This window comes from Stylophora pistillata, chromosome 8 (assembly GCF_964205215.1).
Source record: "Stylophora pistillata chromosome 8, jaStyPist1.2, whole genome shotgun sequence".
Lineage (NCBI taxonomy): Eukaryota > Metazoa > Cnidaria > Anthozoa > Scleractinia > Pocilloporidae > Stylophora > Stylophora pistillata.
Genome location: NC_142526.1, coordinates 32,118,374 through 32,132,866, shown reverse-complemented (window position 1 = coordinate 32,132,866; position 14,493 = coordinate 32,118,374). Strand labels below are relative to the sequence as shown.

Sequence of the window (14,493 nt, the reverse complement as noted above, 5' to 3'; positions counted from 1 at the left end):
GTACAGACTTACCTTTTACAAACAAAAAAATGGTAAATCAAACGGCGAAATCTCGAGTTTAGAATATGTAAAGTTTCTATGCACTAGTTCAAGCCTAGAGCTTTTAAGGTGAATTATATCGCTTCTTCAATAGAAGAACAAGTGCAAGAACTCATACTAGTAATAATTTAAAAGATATGCTACGCACAAGAAATCCCACAACAAATTCGATTCGAAAAATAATAGCTCCGCTATGTGATGGTTTTGGTGTCTATAACAATCCTGTTTTTTTCTCTTTCTCTCTCTACAGTATCGTGTGGAGTCCATGATGCTGAGGATAGCAAAACCAATGAACTATATTGCAGTTTCTCCCAGCGTCGAACAACGTGGACTGTAAGTTGTGCTAATATGTTCAAGTATTTAGAGCAATTTCAATTGAGCGTCGAAAGTAACCCTGGATTGCTTTGTTTGTCTGTGACTGGTCCAGAAAACTCGCGCCACGTTCTAAACCAATCCGACTGAAAACTGAAACCAATCGCGACTTGGTGACCGGCGTTTTCCCGCGCTTTCCCGCGCTTTCCCGCGCCTTCCCGCGCTTTAGGCAGCTGGCAGATGGCTTGTTATTACTTTGAGTTCTCATGGGTTCTTAAAGGTATTTTCCTTTCTTCTTTGGTTTTACGACAATCGACTGATCGAAAAGCACTCTGTGTATAAGGTGTTAACTGTGAGTTATTCGATATGTTTGATGCAATTGCTTTTTTTTTTCAGAATGCGAGCCCCAGAAACAATTCCTTTGGTGATGGAACCGGAATCCCGATTCTACAGTGATCCAGTCCTGGTCCTCGATTTCCAGTCTCTGTATCCATCAGTGGTCATAGCTTACAACTATTGTTTCTCCACCTGTCTTGGGCGAGTCAGCTGTTTGTCGGAGTAAGTAGAAAGATAAGGGAAAACGATTTTACAACGCGTATCAAGGAAAAGAAAGCCACGTCAAATCGCTAACTCCTTCGACAACACATTGAAAATTGCAATGGTGACAAAAGCGAGTGATTTACTACCGTCTGGTTTTGTTTTTCTAAGATTTCTGATGTACTCAGAAACCTTCCCTTCTCCTCAACAAAAGTGCGCTCAAACTTCCTTCCCTTGGTGTCACGGCACTTTCCCTTGCGATCATGGAAAAGGCTGTAACAAAAACGCTCTGAGTGCTCATTCTTATCTTTCGTTTTGTTGTCAAATATCATTTTTCATCACAACACTGGGCTGGAGTTTGGTCTTAAACCGAAATAAACTTCTTTAAGGTGATTCAGTCAACAAACATCAGTACTAATGCATTGAGCCCAAGAATATCTTGGATACAGTTTTGTTCAGTGTTATCTTAATTTCCACTAAATTTCTAAAGTAACTGTGGTGCTTCGTCGATGGGCGGTACTACAAGATCATTTGGTTTTATCAACCAAGTTGATACTGTGAATTGTCCATAGTAAAGTGTTTCTAAAGTGGATGTTCCGAGCGCTAGCCCTGCTTTGTCGTCTTTCTGACCAAGAGCTAGCGCTCGGAACGTAAGCTTCAGAAAGTCTTTACGGTAGCCAATTTACTTTGCTTTTCGAGGATGTTTTGCCCTGTAGACCCTGTTTTGGTCGAATCCCTTTCATAACCAGTGTACAACAAGATACAATAGCGTACATGCATTGAGAAATGTGCACTCTTAAAGGTGGTTTTTTTTTTTTTTTTTAATTTTTATTTTGCAGGTACGGCGAATTCAAGTTCGGTGCCACCTCTTTACGTGTTCCTCCAAGTCTTTTGAAAGTAAAACGCCTTGTTTTTTTTTTCTATTAAACTTCATTGTCCACGATCTGTTCTCTAATTTCCATTTTAAAACGACTACAGCGTTTGGAAAACTTAGCGCTGAAGAAGGTACTTCCGTTCTTTAGAAACTTGTCTTCAACTGTTTTCCTTTTTTTTTTTTTTAAAGAAACTTGAAGGTGATATTCATGTCTCGCCAAGCGGTGTCGCGTTTGTCAAATCCAACATAAGACGGGGTATTCTTCCCAGGTAATTTTCTCGGCTGTAGTCATTTGCGAACATTACTTTAGATACTTTAAAGGCAGGCAGTGAGAAGTCTCAACTTTCGATCTCTGTCTTTCTCTAGTATGTTGGAGGAGATCCTTGAGACACGAATCATGGTGAAGGCGTCAATGAAGAAGTGGAAATCAGACAAGGTGAAGGGTCTTCCTTGAGTGCATATTGCGTGAGAGAAATTTATTTGTTCACTCAGTTACGCAGGTGTCTCGAAATGCCTTGAACATACAGGGGACCTTAAGCAGTCAGGAAGACAACGCCAACGAAAAAGTCGATTAAAAAATGAAGTTATATTTTTAGTTAAGATTTTGCAAATGTTTGGATGTGTTTACCGTCTCTGATTGCGGCGCCACGCCCCACCTCCAGCCTAATTTCTGAGAGAGGAGTTAAGTTCCAAATGGAGACTTGAAAAAAAATTTTTCCGTCGATGTTTTCATTCTCAGACCATGCAAATTTGGGTGATTTCACGTTGTTGTTTTGCAAAGAACGGCTAAGAAATTTACACAGTTTTAAAATGCAGGTGCTCGGCTGTGATTCTGCCCATTGGTTCATTTGTTTTGCCAATTCCTCCACGCCGTTGCCGTTATAGTTTCCTTAACATTCTCAGAGTTCATGACGATATCTTACGTACTGTGGATCGTGGTTGTACTGTTGTTTTATTACTGCTCGATCTATCTGCGGCATTTGACACGGTCGACCATGGTATATTACTTCACAGACTTAACACTCGGTTTGGTATCAAAGGCAAGGTTCTTGCTTGGTTTAAGTCGTATCTCACCGACCGAAGTCGTTAGCATAAAATGGATCAAATTCCTCTCACTCTGATCTGATGTTTGGAGTTCCCCAGGGATCTGTTCTAGGTCCGATTTTGTATTTGTTGGAGACGTCTCCTCTCGGCGACATTAGGGAATTTAAGCAAGCCATGACGGCGACGGCAACGAGAACGTGGAAAAACAATAGATCTAATTGGGAGAACAATAGCCCAGCACGTGTGTTTTAAAACTTTGTACATTTCTTAGCCGTCCTTTGCAAAACAACAACGTGAAATCACCAAAATTTGCGTCGTCTGCGAACCGAAACCGCGGCGGCAAATTATTTTAATTTACATTTGGAACTCAACGCTACTTTTGCGCGTTATCTTGAGTTTGAGGTCTGGCGCCCTATGAGACAGTAAACACATGCAGCCATTTTCGAAATTCTAACTAAAAGTAGAAACTCATTTTTTAATCGACGTCTACCGTGGCGTTGCCGTCGTGACTGCTTAAGTTCCCTATTAGGGACTTTAAGAAACCACGACGGTGACGCCAAGGAAGACTTCTATTAAAAAATGAATTTCTACTCTTAGTTAGAATTTCAAAAATGGCTGCAAGAGCTTACTGTCTCATACAGCGCCACAGCTCAACTTCAGCATGACGTATAAAGTAGCCGTTGAGTTCCAAATGGAAATCAAAATAATTTGCCGTCGCGGTTTCGGTTCGCAGACGACGCAAATTTTGGCGATTTCACGTTGTTGTTTTGCATAGGACGGCTAAGAAATGTACAAAGTTTTAAAACGCACTTGCTGAGGTATTGTTCTACCGATTAGATCTCTTGTTTTTCCACGTCCTCGTTTCCGTCGCCGTCGTGTTTTCTTAAGGTCCCTATTATAAGAAGTCATGATATGAACTTCCGTTTTTATGCGGATGACTGTCAAGTTAATTTTCGCTTGACTCGGTTTCATCAGTTACTACTACGAGAATCGAGGCCTGCCTACAAGATATTGGAACTTGGATGTCATTGAACAAACTCAAACTTAACGGTGATAAGACTGAGCTTTTGGTCATCGGATCAGGCAATCTGTCTGCTTCTCAGCTTCCTTCTTTTACAGTGATTGATGGATCTGTTTTACAGCCTTCGCACTATGCAAGGAACATGGGTGTAATCTTTGACAATAAGTTAAATATGGAACGTCAAGTTTCGGCTATTTGTAAATCTGCATTTTTTTCACTTCATTTTTCTGGAATATTTCTCGGATTAGAAAGTTTTTGTCAGTTAGTAGTACTAAGGCGTTAGCACACGCCTTCGTTACATGCAGATTAGACAACTGTAATTCTCTGTTATATGGTCTTCCGAAACATTTAGTTCATAGATTACAATTAGCCCAGAATTGTGCGGCACGGCTGATCTTATTTGGTCGCAAGCATGATCACGTGACTCCTTTACTGAGGGAGCTGCACTGGCTCCCCGTGGAGCAGAGGATTATTTTTAAAATCTTACTTTTTACTTTTAAAGCTTTAAATAATTTATGCCCAAGTTATATCAGTGACTTGTTAGAAACTTATAAGCCTACTAGGTCTTTACGATCATCGAGTTTGAACTTGTTAGTGATTCCTCGCTCCAAGTTGAAAACTCATGGCGATCGCGCCTTTTTTGTCTCTGCACCTAAGCTGTGGAATGACATTCCTGAAACCATAAAATGTAGTATAGATCTTAACGTTTTTAAGAGTAATCTTAAAACTTATCTTTTTAAGCGTTATTTTTAATGAATGATTATGTTTGATTATTATTTTTACTTTTTACCTTGATTGTGAAGCGCCTTAGAGCTTTTGGATAGGGCGCTATATAAATTGTCATTTATTTATTTATTATTTATTAACATCCCTACAACTCTTAAGTTGAAAACGATTCAAATGCTGCTGGTGGGGGAAAACCCTCATATCACTGTCCGACCAGAATGTTAGTCACTAAGAGCATGAGGAGAAGTTGCGAGCGAATGTAATCAAGTGATCTTGATGTTCTGTGAACGCAGCTAGTGCACTTTGAGAGAATTTAATGAGATCCTATTTCCCTTTTGTTACCAGTCCCTCGGGCGAATGTTAGATGCACGTCAACTGGGCTTGAAGCTGATAGCAAATGTGACGTTTGGGTACACTTCTGCTCATTTCTCCGGCAGGATGCCTTGTGTAGAGGTGAGACGAAAGAAAAAAAGCACACACAAAAACAAGAACAAGTGCTTGCTAAATAATTACGCCTAGCAAAAATTTAAGACTTTCTCAAGTAATTGGATGGCATGTTACGCTACCGAGAATTCTTTACCACACTATCACTTTAAAGCTTGAAGTGCTCGAAACTTTTAAGTGTCACCGACGACTTGCTGCGTTGAAAGGTTCATGACGAATGAGTCCTTGGTAGAAACGAAGATGCGTTTGTTATGCAGGGGTCTCAATAACCCTTTAAACCTCAACATCAGTATGCATATATTCTCCAAACTGTTCTTCGTACAATTCTTAAGGAGCTGACAAGGAGAATTTGTTTAACCATCAACAGCTCCTTTAGTTTTTGACTATGTCCTTATTCTCATGACCATTATGTTTGATTAAGGGGTGATATAGTAAGGAGAAATTAGATGCTAGTCATCGTCGGCTTAACTTGAAAACAGGCTCTCGTGTTCGGCGGCCCCTTTCCGGGAACGACGGCCTCCGCTATTACAGCCGCGTATGGAAAAGTTATTGATATCCTTGGTTATGATAACGGAAATGATTACGCACTGTAAAATTTCACATTTTACAGAAATAATGTACATTAGGGAAAAAAAAGGAAAGGGGAAATAATTGAAGAATGGAGCGATCGAGAGAAGGAAAAAAGGCAAGAGCACCAGTACGACATGAAAACGACGAAAAGAATGGGATTGAAGCTAACTGAACTGAACGAGAGAGCGAGCGAGCGAGGATGCGAGGGAAGGAGTGAGTGAGCGCGGGAGCGAGTGTGGGTGGGATCGTGATACTCGGCGAAGACTAAAAGTTTCTATCGGTAGATCTATTTCAAGTCGGTGGTTTTGGTGACTGCATAGAAGTAGAAACTCCTCGCTCAATTTCCAAATAACCCTCGATGTGATCTCTATCTTTATTAACACTGCGTTCTTCTTCTCCTTTTAGATTGGCGACAGTATCGTCCGTAAAGCGCGCGAGACACTTGAGCGCGCAATTGATCTCGTGAACAACACTCCCCGCTGGGGTGCGCGTGTCGTGTATGGAGATACTGACAGGTGATATAACTGACAGCAACTAAGATAAATACAATCTCTTATTAATTTTTTCCTTGAAGCTACGTTTCTCTTTTAGAATTGGGCCAACATCCGCCGGACTTTTTCATCAACATTGGTTTGAGGATATTTTCTTTTCCCTCCCATTGTACATCATTCAGAATTTGGAGATAAAAACTTGAAATGTTTCCAAGTTTGTTTCAATCTTTTAATCCAATTTCATCTTTTCCATTGCTAGTTGTCCAATCCTTGTGATGTCCTGACATTTGCTCGGGCTGCTGTGCTTGAAAGTCAAGCCAGCGCTGTAGGATTTCCCGTGATTTGGCGCACGGTTTTTAAAGTTTACGAAATCGAATTAAAAATACGTATCATTGTGGAATGGCCACCTATGCAGATTTTTTGCTTCCTATGGAGCGTGGGAAGTAAACAGAACATAGACAATTTTCAAATAAAACTACCGAAAAAAATTACGATTTCGGAACAGAGAGGCCTAAGGTGGTTCTGGAGAAAAATCACTGATGTAGATCAAGATATATGATTTTTTAGTAGAAGCTATTCGCACGAATTGCTTCCAGGCTGGCTGAAGACGGTGAACTTCGATAGCGTGATCACCGCAGTTATCTTCGGATCGATGCGCGATAGCTGGATATGAATTGAGTAATTAAATCGTGGATTTACTGCTTTAATCGCATTTCTTTAGCTGTATTGATCGAGTGTGTAACTCATGGATTATTCCAAGGAAGATAATGTATTTGCTTTCTTAAGATTCCGCACGCAAGATGCTATTCTTGAAATATTAAAGTGCCTTTCCTCTGTCACGTTATATAAATACTACTTCTAGCTTTCATAGGAAATGGTTTTCAAGAGTACAACTTCCTGAATGGTTATTCAATGCGGGAGAATTTTGGAATCCTCCTTGATGCTCTTGAAATATTGTCTTGATATTCTCCAGCTGAACTCTTATTTTGAAAAAAAGTATGTCGGAGTTCACGCGTGTCAATTGCGTCAGTACAAAAAATTATCCGATGTTTACTTACGTCATTATCGACTGTTTGAACGGAGAAAGTCACAGATAAGGTTTAGTGAGAAAAGCAACGGCGTTGCACGTCCGTTAAGTCTGCCGAGAAGAGGAGAAAAAAAAAAAAAGAAACGTGAAATCGCTCATTTTGCAAAGTGTTAAACTTTTAAAATGTCCTTTTGAATTTGCGCTGTTTTGTTTTCTGTCGATGATGTTTTTAAAGTCAGTAAAAGCTGTATGGGCTCCACGATATATAATTCAAATACTACTTCTTTTAAATAAAAAGATTTACATGAGTTATGTAACGTCTTCCGTGATCCTAGAGAGTTTGAAATGTCACCAGTAAAGGCGATGCCTGAGAAAACGGCGACTTAAAAAATGAACTTTCCTTTCCCTTAAAAATTTTGCGCGTTACTTGAAGTTTTTACCTGGTCTAACGGCGCTAGATCCCTCCTGTCTTTAGTACAACATGTGAATGCAGTGTGGAGTTCGATGGCGAAACGAGATCGATTTGTCGTCGAGGCGTCCGTTCCCGACTAAGCCAAACGTGAGTTAAGGTTCGGCTTGGAAATGTGAAAGGTTCAAACGTGCGAGTAGAGTTATTGTTTTACTGGGATCTCTTTCAATCACCGCCCCGATCCCTTGTAAAATTTATGTCTCTCTCTAAACCGCTGCGTGGTGGTGGTGGTGGACACGCGCATGTTATCGTTTGCAAGTCGACATTCGTCAAACCAGTTCTGATCAATCCATCATCATCTTCAGCACTCTAACTTGTTTTTACAGTGCAAAACAAAATGCAAGACATTTGAGCCACTCGTTTGCACGAGTCATCCTAAAATCCCTAAACATCACATCGAGAGACGACAACTCTAACTAACGCTTCAAAAGAACAAACCTCTTTTTAGCTGGTCTTCGTCTACCTTTATTGATATCAAAATATTAAATGTTATCACTTTTTGACGCTACTTTGTGGCGCATTTTGGGGGCTAAATAGCGCTAAATGGGCTAAAATGTATTTTAGCTTACTCACACGCTCGTGAGATCGTTCAGACTGTTTTGTCGACATTTTTCTATTTTTTTTAAATTTTTTGTTTACTTAGTGCCCTCAAAGTGATAATGATAGTAATACAGTTACAGTTCTTGTCATAAAGACGTTTGGGCCCTTCTCGGTCATTTAACCCTCGCCTGGTGGCTCCAACTAAAATGACTCCCAGTCGGGCCGAGAACATATTTATTCCCAAGTATTTTTACTCTTACTGTTGTTTCTTTAACTTCTTTGAAAACAATGATTGAAGAAAGAATTTTATCAGCAAAGCGGATTTGCATGTGTGTGTGTTAGTGTTCGTATGTATTTCGCAGGCAATTTCTGGCGGCAAGCCGGGTTTTATCACCAAAAATATTTACAATATCGATAAAAAAAAATTACATTGTAATATTTTTGATGTTCTCTTTCAGTTTATTTGTATTGCTAAAGGGAGCCACCAAAAAACAAGCGTTCATTATTGGTAAAGACATTGTGGATACTGTCACAGCTATGAATCCCAAACCAGTCAAACTCAAGTTTGAAAAGGTGTGACGTTCTCGATATTAGTAATAGGGACTTAAGAAACCACGACGGCGACGCCAAGGAAGACTTCGATTAAAAAATGAATTTCTACTCTTAGTTAGAATTTCAAAAATGGCTGCAAGAGCTTACTGTCTCATACAGCGCCACAGCTCAACTTCAGCATGACGTATAAAGTAGCCGTTGAGTTCCAAATGGAAATTAAAATAATTTGCCGTCGCGGTTTCGGTTCGCAGACGACGCAAATTTTGGCGATTTCACGTTGTTGTTTTGCATAGGACGGCTAAGAAATGTACAAAGTTTTAAAACGCACGTGCTGAGCTATTGTTCTGCCAATCAGATCTCTTGTTTTTCCACGTCCCCTTCGCCGTCGTGGTTTCTTAAGGTCCCTAATAATTTGGATATATCAACAAAGTTGAAATGGTAAATTGGCCACCGTAACGATTACAAAAGCTGACGTTTCGAGCGTTAGCGAAGGGCTAACGCTCGAAACGTCAGCTTCGAGCAGTGGCCAATTTACCATTTCAACTTTGTTGATATATCCAAATTATTTCGTTACCCCCACCGAAGCAACCCCAAACAGTTTCTTTAGAAACTTTCAGCCTTTATTCATTGATATTAGTAAGGTTGCAATTTTTAGATTGTAACTTTTGCTGCAACTTCTTTGATTGACATGTACTAAGCCTTTAAATGGTTTTGAATGTAGAGATGCGGTTGCTTAATGGTATGTGCGCTGGATCCCGGATTAAGAGCTCTGGGTACGAATATAGGTCACAGTACCGGCGAGCTCAACCTCGTTCCCAGCGGGGGGGGGGGGGGCAAGAAGATGAGATACCCTGGGAACGAGGTTGCCGGCGAGCTCACCAAAGAACCTTCCGTTTACTTAAAACGAGAGGGTTTGGTTAGTTTTGTTTGCGAATTCTCAGCATGACCTGAATCCTGATTCATTCATCACATTTAAGAACGCTTTTCGACGAAGTTTCTCAACTCTTTAACTCCCTAAATGTGACTGGCTTTTAATTTCCCGTTACTGTATCACCCTTGAATCAAAAGTAAAGGTCAGAAGAACAAAGAAAATGATCACCAATTTAAGAAGCTCCTGATTGTCAAGCAAATTCTCCTTGTCAGTACCGTAGGGAATGTAAAGAGTAAAGTGAAGAGAAAATGAATATTGATGATAGATAGATCAGAAAAAGAAGCCCTTGAGAACTCGAAGTAAATTCGTGCGGGCGCCCTAAAGCGCGGGAAAAGGCTTGTTCCTCGTGCGATTGGTGTTTAAGTTTTACATCTGATTGGTTGAAAGAGTGACGCAAGTTTTCTGAACTAATCACAGAGCATAATGAAGCAGAACCTACAATTCTTTTGGCGCTCAGATTAGTGAAAAATTCTTTGCGTGAAAATCTTTTGATCGATTGTTGATAGATCGAACTCCTAACTGTTTGATATGTTTTTAGGTTTATCTGCCTTGTGTGTTACAGACGAAGAAGCGTTATGTCGGATACATGTACGAGACACTTGATCAGAAGGAACCCGCGTTTGATGCTAAAGGGATTGAGACTGTTCGCAGAGACTCCATTCCCGCAGTGGCAAAGGTTCGCTCTCGACTTGAATATCTTGTTTGTTCATAATTTATTTTTTATCGCTCTCTTGGATTTTTTTTTATATATCATGGCGTTATTATTTGGTTATTAGATTCTTGAAAAGTCGCTGCGAATTTTGTTTGAAACACGTGACCTGTCCCTGATCAAGAAGTATGTCCAGCGGCAGTGCACAAAGTTGATGGAGGGACGTGCCAGTCTCCAGGACTTCACTTTCGCCAAAGAATACCGCGGCATGAAGAACTATAAGCCAGGTGCATGCGTGCCAGCTCTGGAGCTCACGAGGTAAAGTTAAGAGGAGACTGAGGAGAGGGAGTAAAAATGGGAAGTTTGATTTACCCCCTATGAATTGCTTTTAATGTGAATGTAGTTGCTCTGTCCTAGGTTTTCATTCAGTAATAAAAAATGGTCGAGAGAATGTTAAGTGCTGTGGTAATAGTTTTCATAGACGTTCTTTCCATTTTTGGTTTTAAAAGGCGCATGCTTAAAGTCGACCGCAGATCGGAGCCAAGAGTAGCAGAAAGAGTTCCTTACGTAGTGGTGTATGGAAGTCCAGGATTACCATTGATTCAACTTGTAAGACGGTAAGTGAATGTTAGCCTCAGGAATGATGGCTACTGGGAGAATTACTAACTGACAGCATAAACTTCAGAATAATTCCAATATGATTTTCTTCGATAAGTAGAGGAATTAGAATCCACATGTTCATTTCGATACATCTATACACCGTCAGGACTTAGAGAACTTACACTCCTCTCATTCGCTCAAAGGAATAGAAACCTTGCGACGAAATCCCCCTTTGATCGATAAGCTTAATTTTCAGAGAATTTTTCTACAGCAGAAGCCACAAAGAAGTTAGCTCTGTTTAAACTAGAGGATTTTAAGTTTAATAATTAGCAAAAGTTTGACCTTTTTCCTCACAGTGTTTTTCCCCTTCTTCGTCTGACTTGTTCGCGAAAATTCTCTTATCCCTAGACCTCAGGAAGTGCTCCAGGATCCAAGCCTTCGGTTAAACGCGTCGTATTACATCACCAAACAGATCTTACCACCGCTCAATCGCGCCTTCTCTCTCATTGGCTTAGACGTGTTCACATGGTACGGGCAGCGTCATTTGTTTGTTTTTTTTTTTTAATCATTTAGTCTTTGTAAAAGGATATAACATAGGTTCCTACTTTTGCCATGACACATGTGTCCCCACCCAGAGAGCGGGGGGGGGGCTTTCACTAGTAATGCTCCCCTGCCCCTGTTGTCTGATCCAGCTTGGTTAAATCCATCACGGGCGATTCCCCCCCTCTACTTCCCTCTTCCACAGCTCAGCTTGCATCTTTTACAGAAAGCTTCATTGCGATTAAAAAATTCACTGAAGTGTCCCCCGAGAGGTCTTACTACATTTTGATTCTGCCCTGTCCTTGTCTCTATGAGATGATTTTGGGAATTATCTTATGTAAGGCAAGTATCGTTCAAAATTTTAAACGTTTCATCCTCACTACGATGAAAGAGGAAATTGGAAACAGAACGCACTGAAGAATGCTTCTAGTGAATCATCCAGTTTCTTGTCTTTGTTCCTGATCACTAAGAAGAAAGCTGACTTTATTTGTAACTGTTTAGGTACGCGGAACTCCCACGTGTCGTACGAGTGGCGCAGATACCTTCGGATCCAGGAGAAAGAAAAAAGGTTTATTTCCTTCATGTTCGTACTTAGTATTCCAGCGTCTCAACGCATTGATGTCACAAAGAAACAGTCAAGAGCTTGATGTTTCTCAAACACAAGCCTCTTACTTCACCTTATATTATTATATTCATTTCAGTTAAGTTTTGTTTAGCCCTCTCTCACGAAATTTTGTCTCTTTAGGGCACTATTTCTCAGTACTTTTCAACCATGGCATGCCCGGTTTGCCAAGACCTCACTCCCACTGATCTGTGCGCCAAATGTCGAGGTATGCCCCGGCGGTCAGCTGTTATACTAATCACCCGCATGCGCGGTTGGGAACGAACGTATCATCACCTAGCAGAGGTAAGCTACCAAGATTGTTGCCACGTGTCATCTTCACCCAGTCAATCTATTAGAGTTTGCACCGTGTTAAAATTTCTTTGTTCCTTCTCAGATTTGTTACGGCTGTTCCGGCTCACGTGATACCAAGTTACGTTGTGTGTCTTTGGACTGCCCAGTATTTTACAAGCTCGTGCAATGTACACGTGACCTGAAGTCATCTGAACATCACAGGAAGGTTCTGGACAGTTTGTAACAACAAGAAGACTGCCTTAACAACTGGTAATAGCTCAATGGGAAGAAAGTTGGATTTATGATGAAGACAACAGAAATGATTTACTGTACTGTGTGGGAGTGGGTGATATCCTGATGGGAATACCTACTTCCGTAGCTTTGCTTTTCTCTGTTGAGTTAAAAATGGCACGATCTGTTCTCGAAGTTGTTTTTTTTTTTGGTCAAGAAACTGTGGAGGTGTCAGAATAGCACGGGAGAAAATTGAAGACAGCAATGGTTACGTTGCGTATGATAATGTTAACGAAGTTGACGGAATCAACGCTGATTGAGTTAAAAAGTTGAAATTATGTACGGACAATTGTTTATACAGACTTAAGGGACAGATAGAAACAATATTCCGAGTTAGACAGAAAAGTTTATCATTAGAAAATATAGTAACTGTTTTATTAACAGCAGAAAGACTGATAGAATATTACTCGATTTGCCAATTTTTATTAAAATTCATCAAATCTACATACCCTATTAATTCGTTTTGTGGAGGTAACTCGAGGAGAACCAACCTCTAGTTTTTGGCCTTCAAAGAAGTTCACGGTTTTCGCGTGTCAGTGCGGTCATACTGCTGGCCGATGAAACGCAACATCGAACCCCCTGGCAAATCTTGAGACAAAAAACTCCTTTGAAATTCGCTGGAAAGGTTAAAGAGTAGGAAAACCGAAATTTTGAAAATTTTGACCAGATTTTGTTGACAGTAAGCTGAAGCAAACACGTATCTCGAACCTTCGAGCGTTGGTTTTGGTCAGAAATTATGAAGAGTTTAGGTGAACCCCATTCCTCGCCCCTCCCTGCTCTGCAGGCGCCTTCTTCAAAATTTTCAAATGTATTTCTTCAAAATACGTAGCCTGATCAGTAAGTAAAACGAAGTGCGATAGTAAATGGCAAGATCATGGCGAGGAGCGAAAAAACGAGCGAGGTTTGGGTCTGGTCGGAATAGTAAGAGGAGTGATATCCGACCTGGTCCTCCCTCGTTTTTCGCTCTGTCCCTACTATTGCGCCGTTTATTGTTTTGCGCGGATTTCGTAAATTTTATCCTGCTGAACGCCAAGAACAGGCTACAAAATAACATGTGGTTGCTTTTTCCGGTTTCTTACAGTATCATAGTGTTTTTTCTCCTATTTAATTTTTCTATGGGGACAGCTGTTGAACAGCTGATGATCAGCTGATGATCAGCTGATGAACAGCTGATGATTTGGCGATACACTCGCAAGAGGATGCGACTTGACCAGGATGCGACTTGACTTGTCTCCGGGGTATACAGCCAATACATTCCTCTTAGGAATTATTTTCACCTTAAGATGTTCATAAACCATTACCACGACTGAGAAGAAAATTCCGCAATTTATATACAGTTCTAATGGAAACGTTTGTTTTTCTCCTGTTCGCTCCACACACAGACGGGAATTACATAGTTTAACTAAGCTTTTGTGTTCATGAGTGTGTTTTGTGATTTCAATTTTTTTATTTGTCATTGTGTTTTTAGCCTGCTTTAATCACTCAGTCAGTGGAAACAGGGAAAAAAGCAGGAATGGAAAAATGGTCAGTTGCTGTTGTGAAAGAAACCGCCGCGTATGCCTGACCCCCACACTTTGTCGCGCGCCCTCGCTTTATGACTCATTCCTACTGACTTAGGGCCTTACAAAGATTATTTTGTGTCGGGATGTCCAGTTCATGATTCGGATTGAATAAAAAAGACTTAACAACGTTTTCGTTTTTACCTAAGGAAGACAGTACCTTTTGGCGTTGGTGAAGACTGATTTTATTGAAGGTAAAGGAGCCACTTGGCTTGGCTCTTTTGTTCTTTTGCGGGCAAAACTTGTAAAATAGATCTCACGGCCATAGCCAAAACAATGATGTTTCGCTTTTTCGCCTCAAGTTACGGATGTACATGTTTTTATTTTTTAACCAGCTTGAGACGATCCGAAAGAATGGCCAGTACGGTTACGAACTGACAGA

At 40.5% G+C, this 14,493-nt stretch overlaps 1 protein-coding gene and 1 long non-coding RNA gene across 4 annotated transcripts in view; one reads left to right on the top strand and one right to left on the bottom strand.

The window, feature by feature from the left end:
- LOC111328667 (DNA polymerase zeta catalytic subunit) overlaps positions 1-12,996 on the top strand; it is a 32,291-nt gene extending 19,295 nt beyond the window's left edge. For 2 of the 3 annotated variants that reach the window (XM_088729956.1, XM_088729955.1), the window contains exons 20-34: positions 290-372; positions 748-909; positions 1,728-1,785; positions 1,952-2,031; positions 2,129-2,198; positions 4,899-5,006; positions 5,973-6,082; positions 8,553-8,667; positions 10,116-10,253; positions 10,354-10,544; positions 10,736-10,843; positions 11,235-11,354; positions 11,868-11,934; positions 12,112-12,273; positions 12,365-12,996. In XM_088729956.1, coding sequence (XP_088586082.1) covers positions 290-372; positions 748-909; positions 1,728-1,785; positions 1,952-2,031; positions 2,129-2,198; positions 4,899-5,006; positions 5,973-6,082; positions 8,553-8,667; positions 10,116-10,253; positions 10,354-10,544; positions 10,736-10,843; positions 11,235-11,354; positions 11,868-11,934; positions 12,112-12,273; positions 12,365-12,505 — 1,713 coding nt within the window. In that variant the 3' untranslated portion in view covers positions 12,506-12,996. Of the gene's footprint in view, positions 1-289; positions 373-747; positions 910-1,727; positions 1,786-1,951; positions 2,032-2,128; positions 2,199-4,898; positions 5,007-5,972; positions 6,083-8,552; positions 8,668-10,115; positions 10,254-10,353; positions 10,545-10,735; positions 10,844-11,234; positions 11,355-11,867; positions 11,935-12,111; positions 12,274-12,364 lie in introns of those variants that run through there. The other variant, XM_088729957.1, reaches the window with a different exon arrangement.
- On the bottom strand, positions 6,746-7,965 carry LOC148725879 (uncharacterized). Its single transcript, XR_015990507.1, has 2 exons — positions 7,526-7,965; positions 6,746-7,196 (listed from the first exon to the last, which is right to left on the bottom strand). It is a non-coding gene; the product is annotated as an uncharacterized LOC148725879 (long non-coding RNA).
- Positions 12,997-14,493: the final 1,497 nt, after the last annotated feature.